A 23,017-nucleotide genomic window follows, 5' to 3' on the forward strand; every position below is an offset into this window, starting at 1 on the left:
ATGTTTATATACACAATGTACAATGTATATATGGATATGTATATATGTATGTACACAATGTACAGTTCCAGCTTACAACTGACATATTTACAGTTACATACACACACATACATACAGTTACATACACACACATACATATATATATATGGTGTATTTATGTATGTATCTATGTATGTCTATACAACTCCAGTGTACTGTAGTAAGAAATATTCAAAATAAGTTGTTTGTTGTTTAGTCCCATTTAGTAGTATGTCATTTGAAGAGGACACTTCTCCCCTAAGGCACAAGGTGTCAGTAGATGCATTAATTTGAACATAGCTGCTGAAAAGGCACTTCGTTGTGCTTCTCTTAAACTTCATAGAATTCTCGTTTGTGTGTGTTTGTTTGGCTTTTAATTTTATAACTATTGGTCTTTCTTAATAATGGGTAGACTGAACCAGATCCACCAATACAAGTGCCACTGTAAATCTCAGTTTTCTATTACACTGAATAAGTGGCCTATGATGTTCATAATGTAGTGTAAAGCAGGTCTTAAATGACATCATTCATGAAAGGGACCTTAGTGCATAAAGATGACATTATCTGTAATAGGTGAGACTGGTGAAAACCGGATTTTTTTAGCATATGCCTGTAGATGCGTTTTTGACTGATCTGCTCATGAGACATGGTTAAACGCTCAGAAATGACCGCATGCCTAGTCATACTTTAAACCAGAACTAGCATATTTCAAAGTTGGCATGAACTTTTTCCCCCTGCGGTGGGTTACGCAGTGTAGCTTTAAAAGTAACCAGAATGCTTTGCGCTGGCCCAGCGCCGTTGCGGCGTTATTACCGTTCATAAAGGGAGATGGGGCTGGTCTCCACGGGCTGGCCGGGCGGGGTGTTATCGCGCTGTAAGCACGGCATGGAAACTTTGTGTCGGGAAGGGAGCCACGGTAGTTAGTCCTGTCGTTTCATCCAGTCCGCTCCTGCAGGAAGGTCTTCGCGTTGGCTCGGAGAGGTTGGTTTGGACAGCATTGTGCGAGGACATGAGCAGGACTCTGCATGCTGCTGCACATTTCCAGAAGAAACTTCACACCAAGTAGCTCCGTGCGCGTAAAAGTCAACCCTGCTTGCTTTCTTGGGGCTACAGCAGAAAGGTAAGACGACCTTTAAAAAAAAAAAAAAAAAAGACTCATGCGTGAGATAATGTACCTCGCACATAGAGGGACATACTGTAGTGATTAAACTGTAACGTAATTAAGAATATATACTATTGCCACTGTTTGAAACGCTTTATTAATAAGTTGAAATCTGCTTAATCCCACCTAAGAGTGGGGAAGGAGATTTGCCAGGTTGTGCGTTTCATCGACTCCTGAATATGAGGTAAATATAAAGCAAATCCCCGGTCAGTTATTTTAAAAACGTGCTGATTTCAGCGACAGTTATCCGACTTTGCATGTTTTAGCAAAGCGTTTGTGGCGATTAAATGGTTTCTTTCAGAGCGCTCTTACTAAAGTGACTTTGGTTCAGGTTTGTGAGTTTGGCCGTGAGGTGTAGTCTCTGTTGCATTCTGATGTAGATGAAGTTTTATTTTAGCAAATAGGTAGAACGGGGTCATTTATGGAGTGGAGAACAGCTTCACTTGTTTATTTCGTGTTAACCCTTCAAAATATGGAAAATGGAGCGCCAACATCAGCATGGATTTGGCTTTGGGATGGTGTAGACTGCCTGCAAACAAAACGGCAATCTAATAAAATTTAAATCTAATGGCGTATTGATGTCAAAGAGAACTAGGTGGATTTGTAACTTTGCATTAATGCTGTCTTGACTTTAGTGTGATGACACCAACTTTATTCGTTAGATATATGCTTCATATTTAAACCTCGCGTCTGTTCGATTTTGATCTGTAATACGTTTTTAAGTTATTCATCACTAACATTTTGACTTATTTTGTTCTGTTGCAAGTAGAATTAAATTCATTGGTTTTTAACTTATTGATTACTTTCAGTGTTCATTATTATTTCACATAGCATCTTGTTTATTGTATATACAATATATTGTATATAATAAGTTTATATGGTATCTTATTTCAGAAAACATTTTGACTGAAACGGCTGAAATGAGTTAGGCTAAGATATGAACTACCTAAATTGACTAACTATAGAAATGTTAAGAATAATCTTGCAAATCCAGATTTTGGTTTCTTTTGTGTGTTATAAAGAAACACTGATGCTAGATTGTTGTATACAATAGATCATGTATGTCAAGTTTAAAAGTACCTTGTTTGGGGCATTCTAAAGTGAACTCAGAAAAACAGGAGCGCTTATGAGAATTTCATGAGTGACAAAAGATATGAGATCAAACAGTATTAATATTAACCATATGGACAATTTTAGCCACTTGACCAATAGCACTTTCTCCCTCTTGACTTGCGCTTGAAAGCTAGCCTGCCGTTCATAATCATGGCAAAAGAACAAAGACAGTACTATATCCAGTCAACGTGCCATCCAGATGTTAGCGAGTCTGCCAGTTCTGACCTCCTGACTGGGGGGAGGTTATTCCTGAGTTTATTAAAACATCTCAGCCAAGACGGGACTCCAGAAACTCCTGAGAAAGGCTTACGACAGCTAAGGCAGCTTTAGTTGCTCTGCAGCCAAATGCCACAGAAGGCACGCTGTCCTTGCCTTGCAAAGTTTCTGGAAGCGGACTGTTCAGTGAATTGAACTTTGTATGGTCCAGTGTTTGCTAGTTTGTACTTGGATTTGTGTTTAATCTCTAAATTATCTGACTCTTTTTCTGCAGGAGAAAAATGGATTTCAGGGCCCTGGAGATGAAAGAATAGGCATTATTAAAACATCTGAGAAATACTGACATACTTTGAAGCTTAGCGTTTGGTCAAACTGTCCATCCAAGGGCAACAAAATAATCACTGTGTAAATGATGAATGTTATCAGCTGTATAAAACATGTCGGTGCACATGTACTCCATTATGGAATAAATGAAAAGTATTAGGTGGCCTAATGTGGCCTTGCTCTATATTTTTGGGAGGTGATCCAATTTTTATTTATAATTATGTGCCAGATTTTGAGATTTCACAGTGAGTACATATCTTGGATGTCTATTTTGCTAACTTTTTTCTGGAATCCAAGACCCTTTAGGCTATTGTTTGACAGCATTGTTTCTGTTCTCCTTCCTCTTTCCTCTCAGCCTTCAGAGACACGGTACTTATTTGTAAGAGACAGATGGAGGACTCTCTGCTGTTCTCTCTCTCTCGCTCGCTCATATTTAATGGACTCTCTCAGTCCACAGCATCTAGACTATTTACGTCCTATAAATGAACGCAACTGAACACTTGCATTGCTTAATTAATCTGTTAGGATTTGGCTGTGTGACTCTACCAGATCAGGTGCAGAAATCTCTTGTACACAAATGTGTGCATTTATGTTTTCTTATGATTCTGTCTTCAAGTAGGCTCTGTACTCCCCTTCAGTTTATACAGTCTGCTACTCCATGTTTCTCTCTTGCATATTTTTGTGTCTCGTGATGATGAGTAAGCCACTGTGGAGAATTGTGCATATCAGAATGATGTATCAGATAGACAACCTTGAATCTTGCTCGAGTGTTAATCCCGGATGTCATTAAGACCATTCACAACTATTCTGACACTTTTTCTTAGCTATGAAGGTGTACATACAGCAGAATTCCACATCCAAGCTTGAGTGGCCCTCTTTGTGAGTGTGCTTATCTTAGTAATGTCTGAGTATGCACAGTAGTTTGGAATGTTCATGGCTCAATGTTATCCTTGTCTATGGTGCACAATCAAGGCCCATATCTTGTGGTTTTGAACATGTACAATCTCTCAACAGTAGCTAAACTTGCTGGAAAATCAGAAAACTGACACCAATTTTAGCATGTAACTTTGAGTTCTGCTTCTATGGGTTTCTTTTGGTAGTTCATGCCCGTAGGGCAAAATTTGACATTCAGACAAGTTCATCACCCTGCATGTTTAGCCCCTTTTTCAATATAGAGGAAGCCTCTTGCTTTTAAAGAATGCTTTTGCTGTTTGTGTGTGAGTGGATCCCTTTCAAAAGAGGCCTGCAACCAATTACTTCAGCGTGCATAAATTGCTAGTAATTACATGTAGCATGGCAGCTAGAGAAGGCACACACAGAATTACAGTTCAGCTGCAAATGGCAGCAGAAGGAGTAGCAAATGCTGATGCACAAAGCTCCGTTCTGTTTCTTTGGGTCAGTGCTCCCCGCTTATGAGACAAGCAAAGTTGCCATTTCTTTTTAATTCTGCCATTTCCTGTCATGATTTAAGCCTCTTGACTGTTGAAGTTCCTTTGTCCGTTCTGTCCTTTTGAAAACAGAGGTGCACTTATTTAGAGGGGACTAGGGGACGATGAAAGCAGTCCATAAAAAGGAACACTGTGAATGGGTGCTTTTGCCTACAAAGAAACGTGTGGAAATTTTCCTCGTGTGTGCGCACATGTGCGTACAGACAAACAAATAATGGCTCATAACAGATCGGAAGCATTTTGTTCATTGATTAATTGATCAAAGTTTTAAGATACTGATTTGTTTGTATAGGAAAGCTTTAGACACTCTGTCTTCCAGTTAGTTCACATTCTGCAGGACTTGCCCCATCTTTACTCGTTCTCTGAGTTTGTGCTACCTGAGGGCTGTTTGTGCACACCAGGCCATGTTTTACAGTTTGTCAATCATTTTTCTTTCACCTCAGTGATGCCTTACTTGCTACCTTGGGATCAGTGGTTAAGGTACTTGACTTGTAATCAGAGGGTTGCTGGTTCAAACCCCACCACTACCAAGTTGCCACTGTTGGGGCCCCTGAGCAAGACCCTTAACCCTCAATTGCTCAAGTTGTACTCAGTCATAATTGATTCAAGTTTGCTTAAGATTAGAGGATTGAAAGCTATTGGGTAATGATCTATTAAGATTATGAATGAAGGTCTTGGACAATTCCATCTCTAAACAGTATTATAAGGCTAAAAAATGAAATGGTTAAAATGGCTGCTGGAAAAATGACTAACAAACTGAATTAATTATTGCAGTACACTGAAGATTCACACTGATGTTTGGTCATTGATGTGTATAGTCATACTGATGCATGTCATATGACTGTTTTGTGAGTCAAGCATCAGCGGTTTGAGGCATTTTCTTTCCCCCCCTAATTTGGCTTAGGATGTTGACCAAAAAGGTTAACTCACTGATGGAAAATGCATTAAAAACATGGCTCCCTGAAAATATGAAAAGTTTTGTGTGTGAGTGTGTTATGGTGCTGTGGAGACTATTGAGTCATGGGCTCGTGAAGACCTTCTAGCACAGAGCACACAATCCCTTGAGATGCTTTTCAGCGTCTGCTGGCGGGGTTGCTGCAGTGAAGTGGATCTGAAATAGGAACATTCTTTATTGTGCACTTTTTGCACAGGCTGCTGAGGCGTTTAAAGATGGGTTTTATCCCCAACATCACTGGGGATGGATTACTGACAGCAAATCTGCTTTACAGCCTCTATCTATGATGCACAAGTTTCTAGGGTTAATAAGGACTTCATGCTTATTGTCAGTTTCATAGCATGTTGAGTTGTATGCAGAAATTGTTTTGGGAATTCTCCACATCTTTCTGTGAATCTGAAGGATAGAGTGAGATCTAATGTTGATTGATTTCACTCTGAATATATGAAGGGGGCTTTATTTTCTTTTTGGTGAGTTTTAAGTGCAGGATTTAATAGATTTACAACTTGCTGAGGACTTTAAAATTCACCTTATTAAACCTCTAGATCCTCTTGCTAAAGATCTTAGAATTTCACTGGACTCCTGTGATCTTACACAGCAGTTTACAGAGCCTATACATAAACATGGCCATACCTTCAATCTGATTACGTCACATGGTTTAGATATCGAGATGTTTTGATAACTTGGATGTTGAAATTTCATTGAGGCTCACTGGCAAAATTACTGACAAGAAAAGTTTTATAAAGCAATATTTGGTGGAAACGTCTTTTCCTCTGACTCATGTTTTTCCTCGAGACTTAATGAAGGCATTAATTCTATAATCCCACTCAAAACCAAGCCTCTGTCCAGGAGTTTTAAAACCCTAGTGAAGAAGCCCATCCACCATTTTAAAATTAATAAGAAATTGCATGAAAGCAGAGGCACAATCCTCTTCTACATTTAGAAAAATCGGTGAACTCATTTATCAATAAAGTTAATGTATCTTAGGTCTACTTTTCAAGCTCCATTAACCGTCATAGACAACCCCAAATTCTTTCTTGCCCACTATGGACAGGCTAATAAGCATAAACCCCATGGCCTTTCGGAGCTCTTAAATGACAAATGTAGTGAATTAGGCAGCATGTTTGTAGTAAAATGATTTCCATTAGGGACTGCATTACCTATGATCACCTCGTAGACCTTCCAGTCCACAGTGAGGCAAGAAGCACCATTTCAGTATCCTCATCAATTAATCATGAAGCATTTTACTGAAGTGTTTTGACTTGTATTTGCGAAGGCTAATGAGCAGCACAAACTGGTTGTCCATTTGGACTCGAAAGCCTTCTGCTCTAAAGAGCTGACTTGTCACCTTGGTGTATTAATAGACTCTGATCTCCGCACGGACTAAACAAAGCGAAGCAGAGCCCAACACCATGTGCTTTTCAACATTCGCTTTAAACACTGTCTCTCTCAGCTTTTGTAGCATCGAACTTTTATCTTATTTTTAGGGCTGATTTATTCACTTAATTTGTAGTGCTGCTTTTGATGCAGTTGAGCACAATATACTTCATTGACTACAAAACCGGGCAGGTCTCTCCAGCTCTGTTCTAAACTGGTTTCCGTTCTATTTGAGTGGCAGTGAGTATCATGTTGTACTGGGAAATCATTCATTTAAGTGTCTTCCTTTGTGGAGTCCCTCAGGTTGGATCCTGGAACAAGCTCTACTTTAATTTATATATGCCTCACTTATCCATGACAATTAATAAATAGATTGTTTCCTTCCATCACTATGCAGACAGTATGTCTCTAGTTACTGACTCTCAAAGCTCTGTGAGCTTCTTTAACTGTCTAGAAGAGATCAAATCATGGATATTTCACAATTTTATGTAGGTAAACAAATACAAGACTGAGTTCCATGTTTAAGGAATAAAAACTGAGTGTAGCGAAGGACCTCAGCCACTCCAGGTCTTGAACCCATGGCTGGTAGGTGGGAAACGTGTGCTGACCACTCTAGCAAAGAGCCATTGCACACGTGAGCTTCACGTATCACACGCAAACACACACGCCTTCCTCAAAGGTCACACCCATGCCCCTCACCAGGGGTTCATACTGGACTTCATGCCAGGCTGAAGGCCGTGCAACAGAAAACATCACCCACTGAAGGAGGGAACAGTGTGATGGTACCCGTCACTCTGGAAGGCATAAACGTATGCTAGCAAGTTGACCTGTGGTCTGGTGGTCAGAGTTCTGCAAGCTCTAGGATCGAGTGGTTGTGATTTGTTGCCCTCAGCGTTTGTGACCCTGAGAAATGTTTAACAATAAAGCTATAGTATCTTAACAAATTAAAGGTGCAGTTAAGTGTCCCTATATGTGAAGACTAAAAAAAATGTGATTTAAAAAAAAAAAAAACTTGAGTTACTTTGGATAGTGACCCTAGCTTTAAGGACTGTGTAATATTTGTATACAATGCATTCTTTCACAGGAGAAATGCATCGTATGTCCGTGACCTCTCTCCGCAGCTGATGGCAAAAAAGTTACACATGCTTTAGGGTCGACTTGTCTAGACTACAGCAACACTTCTTTGTGGCCTACCAAAGAACCCTGTCTATAGCATGCAGAGTGCAAATGCTTCAGCAAATATTTTGCTGCACAGGAATGAGGAAGCATAGTTTAGTTTCTCTGACAGCTGCACTAGCTACTGGTGTTTTTCAGAACTGATACTCTTGTAGACCTTCACATGCTTTCGTTGTCTCCCCCATCATACCTCAGTGGACTGAATATTAGGTATGTTTCTGCTAGAGCTACTAATGGTAACATGCGAGCTACACTGGTCTCTCTCGAGAGAGTGTCATTTGATGACATGCTTCAGAGCAAAATGACTGTTTGTGGTAATCAACCACATGCTTTAGTTACTGTACAAAAAGATTAAGTTACAGAGTGCTGAAGTATTCCTTTAATTACCATTTGGCATGGAAAATCAGAAGAACATTTCAATTGGATGTTGTATGCAGTGGCTCTTTTTGGCTTTCTTTCATAGGCTTGGGTTGTGCCAACATGTATACTTGGAAAAGAGTGATCTTAGAGGGGATCCACGGCACCCAAGACAGAGACCATATGGCACTGGACACTAACGTTGTCAGCACTTGCTCTGCTTATGTAGGCTTATGTGAGAATCAAAATAAGTATGGAAGGGTTTTCTGTCCTTCAGAGGAAGATGTCTGTAAAGGCTTTTATTTTTCTTTAAGCAGAGAGGGGAAAATAATGTTGAATTGTCAGTGGTGCGTGAAAACAACATTTAAAATGCATTCTTGTGAATAGTATATTTATTGATGGGTCAGCTTTACAGAGATAATACCCCAGTATCAGTTTCATATCTTGAAAGCACTGCTCACCAGTATAAAGGCAGAAGACTGTGCTGATCTCACAGCCACTGTGAAGTTTTAAAAGAAGCATGCCGTCACTGTTGGACAGCCTTAGTGATCCCCAGTGAAGGAAATATTAACACAAAAATACATTCTTTTGGAATACATTCAAAATTATGGTCTTTTGAAAATAACACGCTGCATAAAATCTAGTACAAAATAAAGAATCCTTGTAACAGTAGAAGATTCAATTCACTCCTGTTTTATTTAATGTTGTTGTTTCAGTGATTCTCACAGTGACTACCACAAAATTAGCCTGCAGAGGTTGTATTTTACATATTCTCAGTTTTAATTTATTTGCAATAACCAAATGAAATGCATACATCAAATGCATTGTAGTATTTCAGAAAATAAACTATTTCTTTTGGTCAAGATGTGTTTTACCAGAGTGAACTAATAGATAAATAAAAGACGAATTCGGGTGAGTTGGCTCATTACAAAGTGAGAACACAGATTGGTATGCTTCTCACAGTTTGTGTTTTTTTGTGTTTGTTTTTTGTTTTTTTCCCTGTGCACAAACATTTTGCTACAGAGTCATGAGAACCTAAATACTTAAGTCACTATCTCCAAAATGCTTTTGTATTAATTACTTCATATATATATATATATAGTGTGTGTGTGTGTTGTAGAGGGATTTAAATTGGGTTTTTTGTGTTTTATTGAAATCAAACTAAGTAGTCACTTTCAGCTGTAGTTCTGCTTCTGGATGATGATGGCCGCATTCTGTGGTCTTTGGCTTGCAGAAATATTCTGCTTTTCCATTTTGTATTTCTCTACACCCGCACCAAATTGTCCTTGTCCCAATTGGGGAGCCAAATATTTAAAAGCCTCACACTGTCAAAATAATGAATGAATAAAAAGAATGTTTGTTTGTATTGACATCGATCAGAGGAAACTTGCTCGATGGACACATTAATTCTTTTAGAAGAGGATTAGCTGACTTGTGATTTAAAATGAGCGTTGTTTTGTTTGTGGTTGTGTTTTTTTTTTTTGTTTTTTTTTTTTTTGTAATTGGTTCATCTCCGTGGCTTATGTGACATTTAATTTGTACTGGTTTATTTAAAAGCATTAAAACAATAAAGCATTGACATTGTGCTGGAGTTCTCCTGAGCACTTATTTACTGTTTGTAAGTTTGTAGAAAAAAAAGTGAACTCCATATGACCTGAATTATGCCATAGATCATATGCTCATTACTAGCATTGGATCAACAGTATGCTCTGATTAAGCGTTTAGTACAGATATCCAAAAATAGCTTTGTAGACATATGGTTCCCTTCAGCCTTAGCTTGTCTCATTAAATGTAACCTATAGGCTACATCCAAGGGGATCGTATATATTTTTGCAATACGTATTACCCTGTTTAAAATGTTGCAGATGAAGGATCGTTTCAGGTTTTACGGTCGTCGTCCCCCCCCCACATGACTGTATATTTTATGCCCAGCCTCAGAAAGCTGGCCAGACTCACGGTTTGCAGTCCGCCTTGCTTAAATACTCATGTAAGTGGGAGGCAAAGCACGTCGGCTCCAGCTGGTCCCACTATCCCCACCAGGACGTATCCAATGTGGCCAACTGTTTGCACCCATCCTCCCCTCCCTAGGCTATCTCCATGACCACAAGCCAAAACTACCACTAATTCATCTCTGAGTCTGCACTGTATAAAGTCACTAGAGGTTTTTGCCTCCATGTGTTTGGTTTGAGTTGTCATGTAACGATAGCTAAAAGCTTGTTGCCTTGCAAAAAGTGGGGGGGGTTTGTAAGAGCCACTTTTGTTTTTTAAACATGAGGGAAGTTTTGAGGAAGGAAGCTTGCCAGTGTGCGAGAGTACAGACGGTTCCCGCTAGCAGTGCAGGCGTTTCCTCTTATGAAGCTTTCCTGATTGGGAGAATCAGTGACTCAACATCACACTTCTATTGTGTTTGGCCAGATGGAGTTTTGGTCTTTTTTTTTTTTTTTTCTTCCCACATTTAATGAGCTTTTGTTTTAGCGAGAAAGCAGCTAACAAGAGACATGTAGAGGAGATCATGTTTCTAAGTACATACTTTAATCAAAACACAATACTCTAACTCCCTATTGGAAGATTAAAACAGAAAATTGGGATGTTGAATGAAGGCAAAAATTAGCAATCTCTTTCAAAAAAAACAAAAAACTTTTTTTCTTTCTTAGGCAACAGTATTGTTGGTACAGTGATGTAAGCATTGTGGTTTGCGCAGGGGGACAAAAACCTTAAAGCCATAATTAAGAATTACTCAGAAAGCACCACAGTGACGCGTGGACGTGTTGAGCATGTACATTGCCATGTTTTGCTGCTCTATGGTCGTGTTGCATAACCCCTCCGATCTGGCTGTGTGCTTTCACAGACTGGCCGAGAGCGTGCTGGAGGAATGAGAGTGCAGAGCTCCAGGCTCTGTGCCTGACTGCCCGAGCCAGGATGGAGCTGAAGGTCTGGGTGGATGGAGTCCAGCGCGTGGTCTGTGGTGTCACGGAAGCCACCACCTGTCAGGAAGTGGTCATAGCGCTGGCTCAGGCAATAGGTACGCAACATGGCCCGGAAAAAGAAGCGCTTCTGTGCAGGTTATACTGAGCTATTAGATGATGGTAACTAGATTGCTAATGCAGATGCTGTAGTGTCTCATACTTAAACCTTTTCCATACTACCAGCACTCCAAAAATCACTCCTTAATACCACAGTAATAAGAAGAGTAAATGCATTTCTGTGTATTAAGTATTATATCAATTACAAACAACAAGGAATTTCCCCATTGGACCCAAGAGGGTTAAACTGTCTGGCTTCCAGGCTGATCAAGTACACCCTTCTATTATTTACTAAAAGTCAGTCATATGTCTGTGCTGGCAGTTCAACTTCAGAAGCTGTCCAAGGTCACCATATATGTTGTTTCAAATATATTTTCAAATTGTATCTCAAAAATGATACTTGGTTTGAGGGGGAAAAATATCTTCAAGAAAGAACAGAGGTTTAGACTGATGGCATAACCAGAAAGACCCAAAACAATTTCTGATTTAAACTTCTCACTGACGTCATTTTCAGGCTATTTCTGATGTTAAAATGCTGGTGTAATCTGTAGGTCCCCCCAACACGCGCGCGCACACACACACACACACGAACACACACACACACACACACACACACAAACATACCCCCTGCACATGCTTTGGCTAGAAATGGACTGAGGTTCAAAAAGCGCCTGGTGAAATGGAAACTCTGAGTCATCATCCCAAAAAAAGGGCAAGAAGCGGCAAGAGCCCTGAAGTCTTCACTATAGTACCCGTTTCCTTTAAGTTATTACATAAAACATTTAATTTGTAACTTTTTAACTGCATATTTATTAATTAAGCTTTTTAATTACTATTCAGCTTTGATAACTACCAGATTGTCTCCATTAAGGGAAAAATGGAAAGTTGAAGCCTGGTGAAACTGAAGGCAAACCGAAACTGTGAATATAATTGACTGTTCACCCTCTACACACGCAGGTCGCACCGGGCGATATACGCTGATCGAGAAATGGAGAGACACCGAGCGACACTTGGCTCCTCTTGAGAGCCCCGTGGCCTCACTGAACACTTGGGGTCAGTATGCCGGCGACGTACAGTTCATTCTCCACCGGACAGGTCCCTCTCTCACAGAGCGCCCCCCGTCTGAGAGGTTGTCCCACTTGGGCCCAGAGCGCGGCCTACATCGACAGAGCCTTCCCATCATGGCCAAGCTCCGGGCTCCGGGAGAACACTCGCTCCGCCGGCGGGAACCACGCCGCAAGTCTCTCACCTTCACTGGGGGTCCACGCAGCCTCAGGGACATCCTGAGCGGCAGCAGGCTCAGCGACGCTGGCACCAAGCGCCGCGTGCTCCTGGTAAATAACGGGCACCACAGCCTGCCCACGTCCCCGCGTCTGACTAGGGGCCACCTGGAGGACCTGAGCCGTCTGGTGAGGCTGCAGAGAGACACGCTGGCCGTCCTGGGGCACAGGGCGGAGGAGCGTGAGGCAGAGCTGCAGGCGTGGGCCGAGAAGGGGCAGGACGGCGACGCCGCTGAGGACTCCTGGGTGACCGTGACCGAGGAGGTGGCACACCTGGAGCAGCAGGTGCGGAGAAACCAAGTGGAGGTGGAGGAGGAGGAGTTCTGGGCCAGCGAGCTTCAGATTGAGCGCGAGAGCGAGAGGCAGCTGGAGGAAAGGCTGCAGGAGCTGTGTTCCCGGCTGCGTGCGTGCGAGGCCGAACTGGATCAGCGGCTGGCCTGCCTGCAGGGCGTCGAGGCCGGCCTGGTAGCCCAGCGCTTGCAGAAGGAGGTGAGGGAGACCCAGAAGGTGAGCGAAGGGGAGGTGAAGGCCAGGCTGCAGAGAGTGAAGGCTGAGCTCAAGGCCCAGGCACAGCACACGGCCCAGCTGGACAGTAGCAGCAGGGCTGTGGACAGATCACTCAGCCAGACAAGCAGGAGATTACAGGTAGGTTGTGCAAAAAAATGTTAATGCTGCTAATTAAAACAAAATTTATTAGGCTTTATATGTTTGACCAATTTGGTTTAAAAGCTGACATGCAAAAACCTGTGTCTATTGTCAAAATTGGTGCCAACCCTAGTCCACACCTACATGGGGATCTTTTAAAACAGGGTTTCTTCTCTTTTTAAAAAAAGAAAAGAAAAGAGTTTTTTTTTTTTTTTTATCGCGTCCACACAAGCAAAAACACATTGCCAAGAGCATGTTAGCCAGTCGGAAGCCTTAAAACCAATAGGCTAACAACATTGCACACGAGGCGAATCATATAGTTGCATAGGCGTAGTTTTTAAAGGTGGGGATGTGCCCAACCCAGTAATTCCTGCTCATATGAAACCTATGCCCCTGTGTGGTCTGATAATGGCGTTTCTCAGGGTCACACTAGAACAGAATAACTGTACAGAATAACTCTACATGTAACAAGTCGTCTTAGCAATGTTAGAACCAGAACTATTTTGGCGATGTGAGCCACTAAACAATAATGCCTCAAGTAAACAAAGGTGATAACAGCACATACTTGATGTTACAAGACAAAGCTGTTTTCCCTGACTACATGACAACACTGTAAACAGCGTTTTTAAATTCAACCTGAAAAGAGGTTTGCAACAGGTTAGTTTTCAGTGACACAAAATGGCATCTACGTATGGACCGAAAATACATTTGTACGTGTAGACAAGGCCTCAGTATCAGCAACACTCTAGAAATATCTAGAAATCAGTTCAACAGCCATTGCCGTAACCCAAGAACCCATAGCTGAGCACATTTAAGGCCTTGTGCATTTTTCTCCAGGAGAGTCAGTACGAGCTGGAGCAGCTGACCAAAGAACTGAGGCAGGTAAACCTGCAGCGGTTCATCCAGCAGACCGGCACTAAAGTCACCGTGTTGCCCGTAGAGCCCAGTGAAGGCGAGGCCAGCCCCACGCCTCACAATACAGGTGCATCTTCGTTCCACACGTATACAACCATACCTCGGCTCGTAGATTTGTCAACAGCCGATTTTTCCACAAACTGCCAATTGCTAATGTTGGCAAAAAGACGAGTTATTTGACTCTGTGGACAGCTGTCAGTGAGTTGATGTATTATATTGTTCCAGTTCGTTAATGTGTTTAAAGTCCTCAGACGTCACACTGTCTTTAAGGGTTCAGTCATGATGCAATGCCAGTCAATTGTTGCTTTTTTCAGCCTTAATTAAGCTAGGTAATACCATGGAATTGTCCAAAAATGGCAAAGGGTACCCAAAGAAATGACACCCGTCTTGCGTAGTAATGTAGTGTTTAAATCACCGCTCTCCTTCACCCACCTCACACTGCTAAAAGCCATTTAGGCCCACCGCTGAGAGCTACATGTGTTCCACCCACTACTTCTGTTCAATGCTGGTTCCTCTGGCAACGGCTGCCAGGAGACGGGCAGACCACCGCCACTTACTTTATCTTTAGCTGCCAGCTACTTTTTCACACTGGAGATACCCAGTCCCCAGTCTTGAGCAGTCTGCATTAAAAGCGTGAGTGCACCAGAGCTCTAAAGACCCATGGCTCTGATGCTACTAAAAATCAGGTTCAGACTGACCAAGTGTGCAATAATAGTACCAATACAACTGAACTGGAGAATTTTTTTTGGATAACGTAGGCTACCTCAAGACTTGCAAAGTAATTTATTCAAGCAGCTTGCAGTAATCAGGAGCTTGTTTATCTTTCAACCACATTGTTTCCCCATTCATGCCATTGTTGACATGATGTGATTCATTAAGAGCACCTAATGGAGTATGATGCAAAATAAACAAACTACATACTTGTGTGTATGAGTGTGTGTGTGTGTGTGTGTGTGTGTGTGTGCGTGTGTGTGTGTGTGTGTGTGTACACATACATGTATACACGTACGCGTATGTACACATATATACGTGTGTGTGTGTGTGTGTGTGTGTGTGTGTGTGAAACCTCTCTGCCTATTTCTGCGTAAAGTTTCACAGTATTGAAACTGTTGAGGGTGAATTTCACCCTAAGGTGAACTTCACACTAGGGTGCTGTCTTTGGCAGAAAAAACAGCTGCCATTGCGTAACGGAATGCACAATGCAAGTTTTTCTTGTTCCTCCCAGATGTTGCAGCTCTGACTGGTTCGCTGAAGCGGCCTGTTCCATCTAACACAGTGGGGGTTAATCTGCGCATGCTCCATAGCCCCACTGCTTCCACCTTCAACCCCGAGGGCATCTATGTCTAAGGACAACCACCTGCCTCTAACAGTTCCACATAGCTCACCTCTCTGTCCTGCCCCACCACCTGGTTATTTCTTTGGGGGGGGTTGTTTTTTAAGGGAAATGTTTGACAGTATAATTATGCGGAGCATTGCACCACAAGTTATTTGAAAGGCACTCAGAGAAAGTGAATTGCTGGTTAAGGTTGGTAGATGGAGTACTTTGCAAGACTGGACACTTTTTTCACTACGGTAAACTGTAAATATACCTCAACACCACAATTATCTGCTGTCTTCAGCATCTGACATCATTTGCAGGTCTTCAGAGACCAGCTAATGACCCTGTTGGTAGATACAGTATGGGACAATTTCTCACTATGGTAAACTGTAAATATACCTCAACACCAGAATCATCTGCTGTCTGCAGCATCTCCCATCACTTGCAGGTCTTTATTGCAAGGTTAATGACATACCCACAGTTGGCAAACTGAGTAAAGGTTATTTTCACGTGTGAGCAGTTGTTCTGACTACGAGGCAGCAGGTGTATTAGGAAGGATTGCGGATTAGAGATGTCATTTCAGAAATGTGAAAATATTTTTGTAAAGTTGTTAGTTCAGCCACGGAGAGATGTTCCCATGTGCACCTTTTCTTTCTTTACATAAGAGTATATGCTGGGCTCGCCACAGTCACTACACTTCATTGTGTACCATGTTTAACTTTTTTTTTTTCTGATATTGAGCCAAAGATTCCTGCTCATATGGCTACCAAAAATGTGTAAGTGCATGGTTGCAGTTAACAATAGGCCTGTCTGTGGCTATATGATTTGTATCATGTTTGCTCTTTTAAACCTTACAGTCTTATGCAAGAAGACTGCCATGTGTAAGCATTTTGCATGTTTGAAGTATTAAACTCTGCAGTATTACATGTACCACACAGATCAAACATTAGGGTCTACCAAATTATCCGGTGACAGCTGTGTGGCTGTTATATTTGTTACTAGTGCCTTAAAGCTAAAATTTAAGCATTAATGTGATCTGATCCATTGGGAGCCCCCAAGTCTGCTCGTGTGTGTGTGTGTGTTACATGGCGATACAGTGAACTGAAGTCTTTTACATTACTTATAAATGGTTGCGTTTGAATTCACTCACTTATTTACTTGCTGAATATTCATTGTATGATGTAATTGTAAAACAGTAGTAGGCTTTTGGGAGCAACCAGTTACACAAGCTAGCTTCCGGCATTTAGCATATACATGGTTATGCTAGCATAAGATGATCTTAAAATGACAATGTTACGTTTTATGAACTTGTATGTAAAGAAAGAAAGGTCCAGTGATCCTTGGTGCCATTTTAATAAAATGCATTAATCTGTATAGTCTATAACTATCAATCACATGCTGTAAATGTAGTGAACCATACGCTGAATCAAAGTATCCATTTAAACTCCAACAAGTGGTGCCTGAAATGATGCACAAAGTAACAAACAGGAAGCAACTTCAAACACAGCCACTGTTGCCTTGTGCTCATTGCTGCATTTATTTTGTGTACTTGTGCAGCCAAATTTTACAGAATTTCTTTAACATTTTCCCCTCTTTGAAACCCTATATTTTCTATATTTTATGAATTGGTAAAGCAACTAATATGCAATAGGTTTATACAGCTCTTCATTTTGCTTTATTGCACTATATTTAAACATTAAAAAATAGTGGAGGTAACGATCAAGTTTCTAAGAATCTTTTCACACCAAACATTCATTCTGCAAATTGTAACTTGAAAACCAAGCTAGCATCTGCTTCACATGGAGTAATTACATAGAAGGCAAATCCCTCACCGAACTCCCTCCTAACTGCTCAGGAGAGGAGCGACTCCTTTCAGATTATGCAGTCCATTGTCCCACACTATGTGTGGCTGAAGCAGGGCTAGGATGGGGCCGCACGTGGCCCCAGCCAGGCAGAAGGCCTCGTCTACATCCAGACCCCAGCCTCGGAGCGTCTTCAGGGCTGAGGCGCACACGTCCCTGGACCCCCACACCGTCATGAGGCTGGTGTGCAGAGGGCTGCCTTCGTGCCCAAACATCCTCTTCATCTCACCGATCCGAACCACAAACTCTCTTAAGCATTCCTGTACATGGAGGAAACGGTGCAATGACACAAGCTGGATTTGGCCAAACAATTTACTGCAGATAACAGAATCTCTCATAGGCTGTGTGAATATGCAAATCTTCATTCACAGTTGGAAAGTGAAATGTATTGTAGTGTGTTCCAAAATATAAACTGATGCATTTTTGTAACATTTTAGAACTGTATGTTAAACTAGAGTTTTCTGTTGGTTGGCACTTTGGGAAGATCTGAATCACCTGTTCGTTTCAGTGCTCAGTTTCTGCTGCATGGAACGGTTTCTCAAACCCAAACTAAGGTAAAGTCTAGAGTATGAAGGATTTTTAATGGTGATCCACCAGGGGCACTGCAATTTAGTCCGAAAGGAAAACCAGCCCTATATCTGGCATGAGTGTCGTCCTAAGGAATTGCTTTGTATGTGATGTAACATTTGCTTAACATATTTATATATTAATGACTATTGTTGATAAGAATTCTATTGCAAATAGATAAACAACCTCATTAAAAATGTTATGAAAAATTGTGGGGAAAAAGTGGTAAAATGTTTGCAGCGAACAATATGGACTCACATTGTGTATCCAGTTATGCAGCACATCCTTCATTAAAGTGTCATATAAAGTGCTGTTATATTGACAATTTCCTTGAATAACCTTCTTTCTTACTCTGAAACTTCAACACATTTTCTGGCATAATATACCTAGCGTGGGTGTGCGTGTATATGCTGTACCTTTGCTGCTTTGAAGTTCTGTATGTGGACATCGGTGAACCCACGATCCTTAAGACAGACCATGGAGTCAGCGGAAAGGCCAATGAGATCACCGGAGAAAAGCACCTTCAGCCGATTTATGGCCTGCTGCTCTGCTTGCTGGTACAGCAAAGCAGCAGGAACACCTGGCCATGCCAAACACGTGTGTGCATGCAAGTGTGATTCCTCAAGCACCATAAGCATAGTCTCTCTCTCTCTCTCTCTCTCTCTCTCTCTCTCTCTCTATATATATATATATATATATAGAATGTTCTTAAATAACCAAGACACAAAAACCATCTGAAAAACTGATTTTACATGCACTGATGTCAATACAGAAAGTGTGCACTTTTTTTTTTTTTTTTCTTTTGAAAAACATTACCTGCTTTAAGGACACTATAAACATCATCTTTATCTGGTGAGAGGAACAAGTTTATATGGTTTGCTTGTAGAGTCCCTATTAAGTTATCGCTGGAGCAAAAGTAAAATTTGTCAATTTCCAGACCTGCTTAGGGAGAAACAAATATACATACAAATATAAAGTTTAAGAAGCAAACTGTTATTCATCATCTTAACCATAGTCATAACCTAGGTACATCTTACCATAATGTTTTGCGCTATCGAATATGTTTAATTTGATGTGTTCTTCACAGTCTTTTCCAAGCAGGACCACTTCAAACAATAACGTCTTGTTTTTTTCACTCAGCCCTAAGAGTCTCTGATTGACAGTTTGTACTGCCTGTTGGAAAGAGCAATGCAAGAGAATAACGAGGTTGATTTTCAGCGGATATTTGAAACAAGGGCGGCATGTCATACCTTGATAAAGGCGAAGGCCGCGCCTTTGGGTAATGCACAGGAATCCGGCTGTACGTTGCAGCTGTCCAGGTCAAACATGCCGTGGCACGACACGGCCATCACTAACGCAGAGCCATCCTGCACACACAAACACACAGACATCACTAACGCAGAGCCATCCTGCACACACAAACATCACTAACGCAGAGCCATCCTGCACACACAAACATCACTAACGCAGAGCCATCCTGCACACACAAACATCACTAACGCAGAGCCATCCTGCACACACAAACACACAAACATCACTAACACAGAACCATCCTGCACACACAAACACACAGACATCACTAACGCAGAGCCATCCTGCACACACAAACACACAAACATCACTAACGCTGAACCATCCTGCACACACAAACACACAGACATCACTAACGCAGAACCATCCTGCACACACAAACACACAGACATCACTAACGCAGAACCATCCTGCACACACAAACACACAGACATCACTAACGCAGAGCCATCCTGCACACACAAACACACAGACATCACTAACGCAGAGCCATCCTGCACACACAAACACACAGACATCACTAACGCAGAACCATCCTGCACACACAAACACACAGACATCACTAACGCTGAACCATCCTGCACACACAAACACACAGACATCACTAACGCAGAGCCATCCTGCACACACAAACACACAAACATCACTAACGCAGAACCATCCTGCACACACAAACACACAGACATCACTAACGCAGAGCCATCCTGCACACACAAACACACAGACATCACTAACGCAGAACCATCCTGCACACACAAACACACAGACATCACTAACGCAGAGCCATCCTGCACACACAAACACACAAACATCACTAACGCTGAACCATCCTGCACACACAAACACACAGACATCACTAACGCTGAACCATCCTGCACACACAAACACACAGACATCACTAACGCTGAACCATCCTGCACACACAAACACACAGACATCACTAACGCTGAACCATCCTGCACACACAAACACACAGACATCACTAACGCAGAACCATCCTGCACACACAAACACACAGACATCACTAACGCAGAACCATCCTGCACACACAAACACACAGACATCACTAACGCAGAACCATCCTGCACACACAAACACACAGACATCACTAACGCAGAGCCATCCTGCACACACAAACACACAGACATCACTAACGCAGAACCATCCTGCACACACAAACACACAGACATCACTAACGCAGAGCCATCCTGCACACACAAACACACAGACATCACTAACGCAGAACCATCCTGCACACACAAACACACAGACATCACTAACGCAGAGCCATCCTGCACACACAAACACACAGACATCACTAACGCTGAACCATCCTGCACACACAAACACACAGACATCACTAACGCTGAACCATCCTGCACACACAAACACACAGACATCACTAACGCTGAACCATCCTGCACACACAAACACACAGACATCACTAACGCTGAACCATCCTGCACACACAAACACACAGACATCACTAACGCAGAACCATCCTGCACACACAAACACACAGACATCACTAACGCAGAACCATCCTGCACACACAAACACACAGACATCACTAACGCAGAACCATCCTGCACACACAAACACACAGACATCACTAACGCAGAACCATCCTGCACACACAAACACACAGACATCACTAACGCAGAACCATCCTGCACACACAAACACACAGACATCACTAACGCAGAACCATCCTGCACACACAAACACACAGACATCACTAACGCAGAACCATCCTGCACACACAAACACACAGACATCACTAACGCTGAACCATCCTGCACACACAAACACACAGACATCACTAACGCTGAACCATCCTGCACACACAAACACACAGACATCACTAACGCAGAACCATCCTGCACACACAAATACAAACACAATGATCCGACTTACAATTTCGCTATAATACACAGCGTCACTTTATCTGGGTAAGACAACTAACGCTAGCAAACTAACCTGTTAACTTGCTGTCTGCAAATAGGTAGCAAAACAATATATAGCTAGTAAGTGTGAGCTAATTAAAATACATTCTAAAACGTATAGTTTCACCTTTTCAATCTGCGCGCTAGTTACTTTCGGATCCATTTTCACAGACGGCTGATAACTACAGAACTCAAGGGTAAACAAAAACAAACCTAGCTAGCTAAAATCCTCTACTAAAATTAATCACAGACCAAAGACAACAGAGAATAAAGCTCACTAGTGGTGTGCTTCATATGGCTCACATTACAAACTTCTTTATTTGGGTATGATACTTTAGTGTCAATACAACAACAGTAAGTTAGCCAAGGTGAGCTAACGTTAGCCTATTAAAGACTTCCGCCACCGGGACGCTGTCCTAAACCGTGCGCTTAGCGCCACCTACCGAAGTGGAGTAGCGCCGCAAGCAGAGGAACTGCACACTGGAAGTTCCTCCACCAAAGAGCTTTTTTGAAGTTTGATATGGTTTTGTTTTTGTTTATCTGGACCTTTTTAAATAGACATCATGGGCAATGCATTATATTAGCTTTATGTAAAGAAGTTATTTGTATTCTCAAAAAAAAATAAAATAAATAAATGTCTTTGTTTAATGGTTGTTCCCACACCGAGGCCTTATGAAGGCTTGCATTATTGCAAGTATTTGCAAGTATTTCTATTCTAGACAATTTTTGTTTATTTTAACATATCTAGGCCTATATTTCAAAGTGAAGTATTTTGGTTTTTCCATCACTTTCTGCAGTGATACTCAGTACGCTGAAGTGGGAGCAAACTGGATTTTCTAAAATGTATCAAAGTAAATGTAGAAGCTAGAAGGAGACCTTTAAGCGTCAAAGAGTCCGGCAGTCCGCGGGAGCTTTAGACCTGTCGCACAGATATGTGTGAAATATTAGAGCAGAAGCCAGTTCTCCATAATAAAATATTTCCATCAAAATTGTATTAAGTGCAATGACTTAAAGAAGTTTCTACTTTTATACTTAACTAAGCCTACATTTAAAAGCAAATGTTTTTAAATTTAGCTCAAGAAGAAATGTAAATACTGGTCTCCAACATTTACTTAAAAAGGTCAGTTTTGCGAATAAGTCACTAACTTCAACCTCGTTCGCCACTTCGTCTTAAGCAGAACTTATTCTCTTATACTCAAGGAGATGGCATCATCTCTGGACGCGGTTTGTGAATTGACCTTCAGTTACACAGTATCGTAAAACCGGCCAGGAAGTAGTCTGTGGAGTCTGTATTCTGCAACTTCGTACATTATGACTGACGGACTACATTTACCTCTATTAATTAATGTCTGTAGTCCATAGCATCATTACCCCAAATATCGCACATTTTCTGTAACTGATTATATGCTAATTACATTTTTTTTTTATAGAAAGTTCTACGTATATTCTTTATTGTATTCTGGTTATTTGCCTTTTGCATATTTCGTGTTTCATTATTTGGCGTATAGTCCACATTAGAAATAAAAGCTTTTACTTTGAAATATAAACGTTATCGCGCAAAATTTCTGTTGCGAAATTCCCTCTTGTTTCTAAGGCAAAGTTTGCATTGTACACACAACCCTTATTATGTAACGTAAGGTGTAACGCATAAAACGCCACAAACTGCAGCAAGACATATTCACTCAAGGGCAGCAAGGCAATGGGGAGAGTCGCTTTGATTTTGTGTAGTTTGATTGGAGCAAACCTAATCCCAGCGAGAGGAAACGATGGTGAGAGGGACATAATATCAACTAGATGGAACACTTCTCCCTCAGATTGCATTTGCGTTTTATATATTGGTTGTTATAGGTGGTAATATGTAACACATGTGTGTTGTCTTTGTAAATTAGGATATACCAAAATAAAATGTACATTCTGCCAAACTTCAAAGATCTATACTCCCGACATATAAATAGGTTATAAATCTACTACAGCGAACTTTTAACAGAAAACTGCACTATAAAA

General features: G+C 41.4%; 3 protein-coding genes across 6 annotated transcripts in view; 2 read left to right on the forward strand and 1 right to left on the reverse strand.

Annotated features, from left to right (window-relative positions):
* The first annotated feature begins 848 nt into the window (after positions 1-848).
* Positions 849-16,699, forward strand: LOC113588522 (ras association domain-containing protein 8). 2 transcript variants are annotated; one of them, XM_027027730.2, is made up of 5 exons: positions 849-1,138; positions 10,995-11,168; positions 12,127-13,094; positions 13,932-14,076; positions 15,235-16,699. In XM_027027730.2, the coding sequence occupies exons 2-5, from the start codon at positions 11,066-11,068 to the stop codon at positions 15,354-15,356; spliced, it is 1,338 nt and encodes a 445-aa protein (XP_026883531.2). In that variant the 5' UTR covers positions 849-1,138; positions 10,995-11,065; the 3' UTR covers positions 15,357-16,699. The 2 variants fall into 2 exon arrangements, with proteins under 2 accessions (XP_026883531.2, XP_026883532.2); XM_027027731.2 differs by lacking the exon at positions 13,932-14,076 and having other exon boundaries at positions 15,235-15,342.
* A 136-nt stretch (positions 16,700-16,835) lies between these two features.
* LOC113588523 (cytosolic 5'-nucleotidase 1B) lies at positions 16,836-21,386 on the reverse strand. Of its 3 annotated transcripts, none has more exons than XM_027027733.2 (6): positions 21,292-21,386; positions 19,007-19,123; positions 18,794-18,929; positions 18,573-18,695; positions 18,173-18,336; positions 16,836-17,449 (listed from the first exon to the last, which is right to left on the reverse strand). In XM_027027733.2, exons 2-6 carry the CDS (start codon positions 19,103-19,105, stop codon positions 17,171-17,173), a joined length of 801 nt encoding a protein of 266 aa, XP_026883534.2. In that variant the 5' UTR covers positions 19,106-19,123; positions 21,292-21,386; the 3' UTR covers positions 16,836-17,170. The 3 variants fall into 3 exon arrangements, with proteins under 3 accessions (XP_026883534.2, XP_026883533.2, XP_026883536.2); XM_027027732.2 differs by having other exon boundaries at positions 21,141-21,386; XM_027027735.2 differs by lacking the exon at positions 18,573-18,695 and having other exon boundaries at positions 21,141-21,386.
* A 1,265-nt stretch (positions 21,387-22,651) lies between these two features.
* The window catches only part of ces2b (carboxylesterase 2b), a 12,486-nt gene continuing 12,120 nt past the window's right edge, over positions 22,652-23,017 (forward strand). Inside the window, exon 1 of the mRNA XM_027027744.2 lies at positions 22,652-22,782. Coding sequence (XP_026883545.2) covers positions 22,713-22,782 — 70 coding nt within the window. The 5' untranslated portion in view covers positions 22,652-22,712. The remainder of the gene's footprint in view (positions 22,783-23,017) is intronic.

The sequence above is a fragment of the Electrophorus electricus genome, chromosome 2 (assembly GCF_013358815.1).
Source record: "Electrophorus electricus isolate fEleEle1 chromosome 2, fEleEle1.pri, whole genome shotgun sequence".
Classification (NCBI taxonomy): domain Eukaryota; kingdom Metazoa; phylum Chordata; class Actinopteri; order Gymnotiformes; family Gymnotidae; genus Electrophorus; species Electrophorus electricus.

Bases quoted from the DNA above. Each gene is read 5' to 3' on its own strand.
- LOC113588523 (XM_027027732.2), bottom strand. From the start codon at position 21,176: ATGGATCCGAAAGTAACTAGCGCGCAGATTGAAAAG. The intron at 18,930-19,006 runs GTATGACATGCC...TCTTTCCAACAG, and splicing joins CGGCCTTCGCCTTTATCAAG to GCAGTACAAACTGTCAATCA. The intron at 17,450-18,172 runs GTACAGCATATA...CTCCATGTACAG, and splicing joins AGAACTTCAAAGCAGCAAAG to GAATGCTTAAGAGAGTTTGT.
- LOC113588522 (XM_027027730.2), top strand. From the start codon at position 11,066: ATGGAGCTGAAGGTCTGGGTGGATGGAGTCCAGCGCGTGGTCTGTGGT. The intron at 11,169-12,126 runs GTACGCAACATG...CTACACACGCAG, and splicing joins AGCGCTGGCTCAGGCAATAG to GTCGCACCGGGCGATATACG. The intron at 13,095-13,931 runs GTAGGTTGTGCA...ATTTTTCTCCAG, and splicing joins AGACAAGCAGGAGATTACAG to GAGAGTCAGTACGAGCTGGA.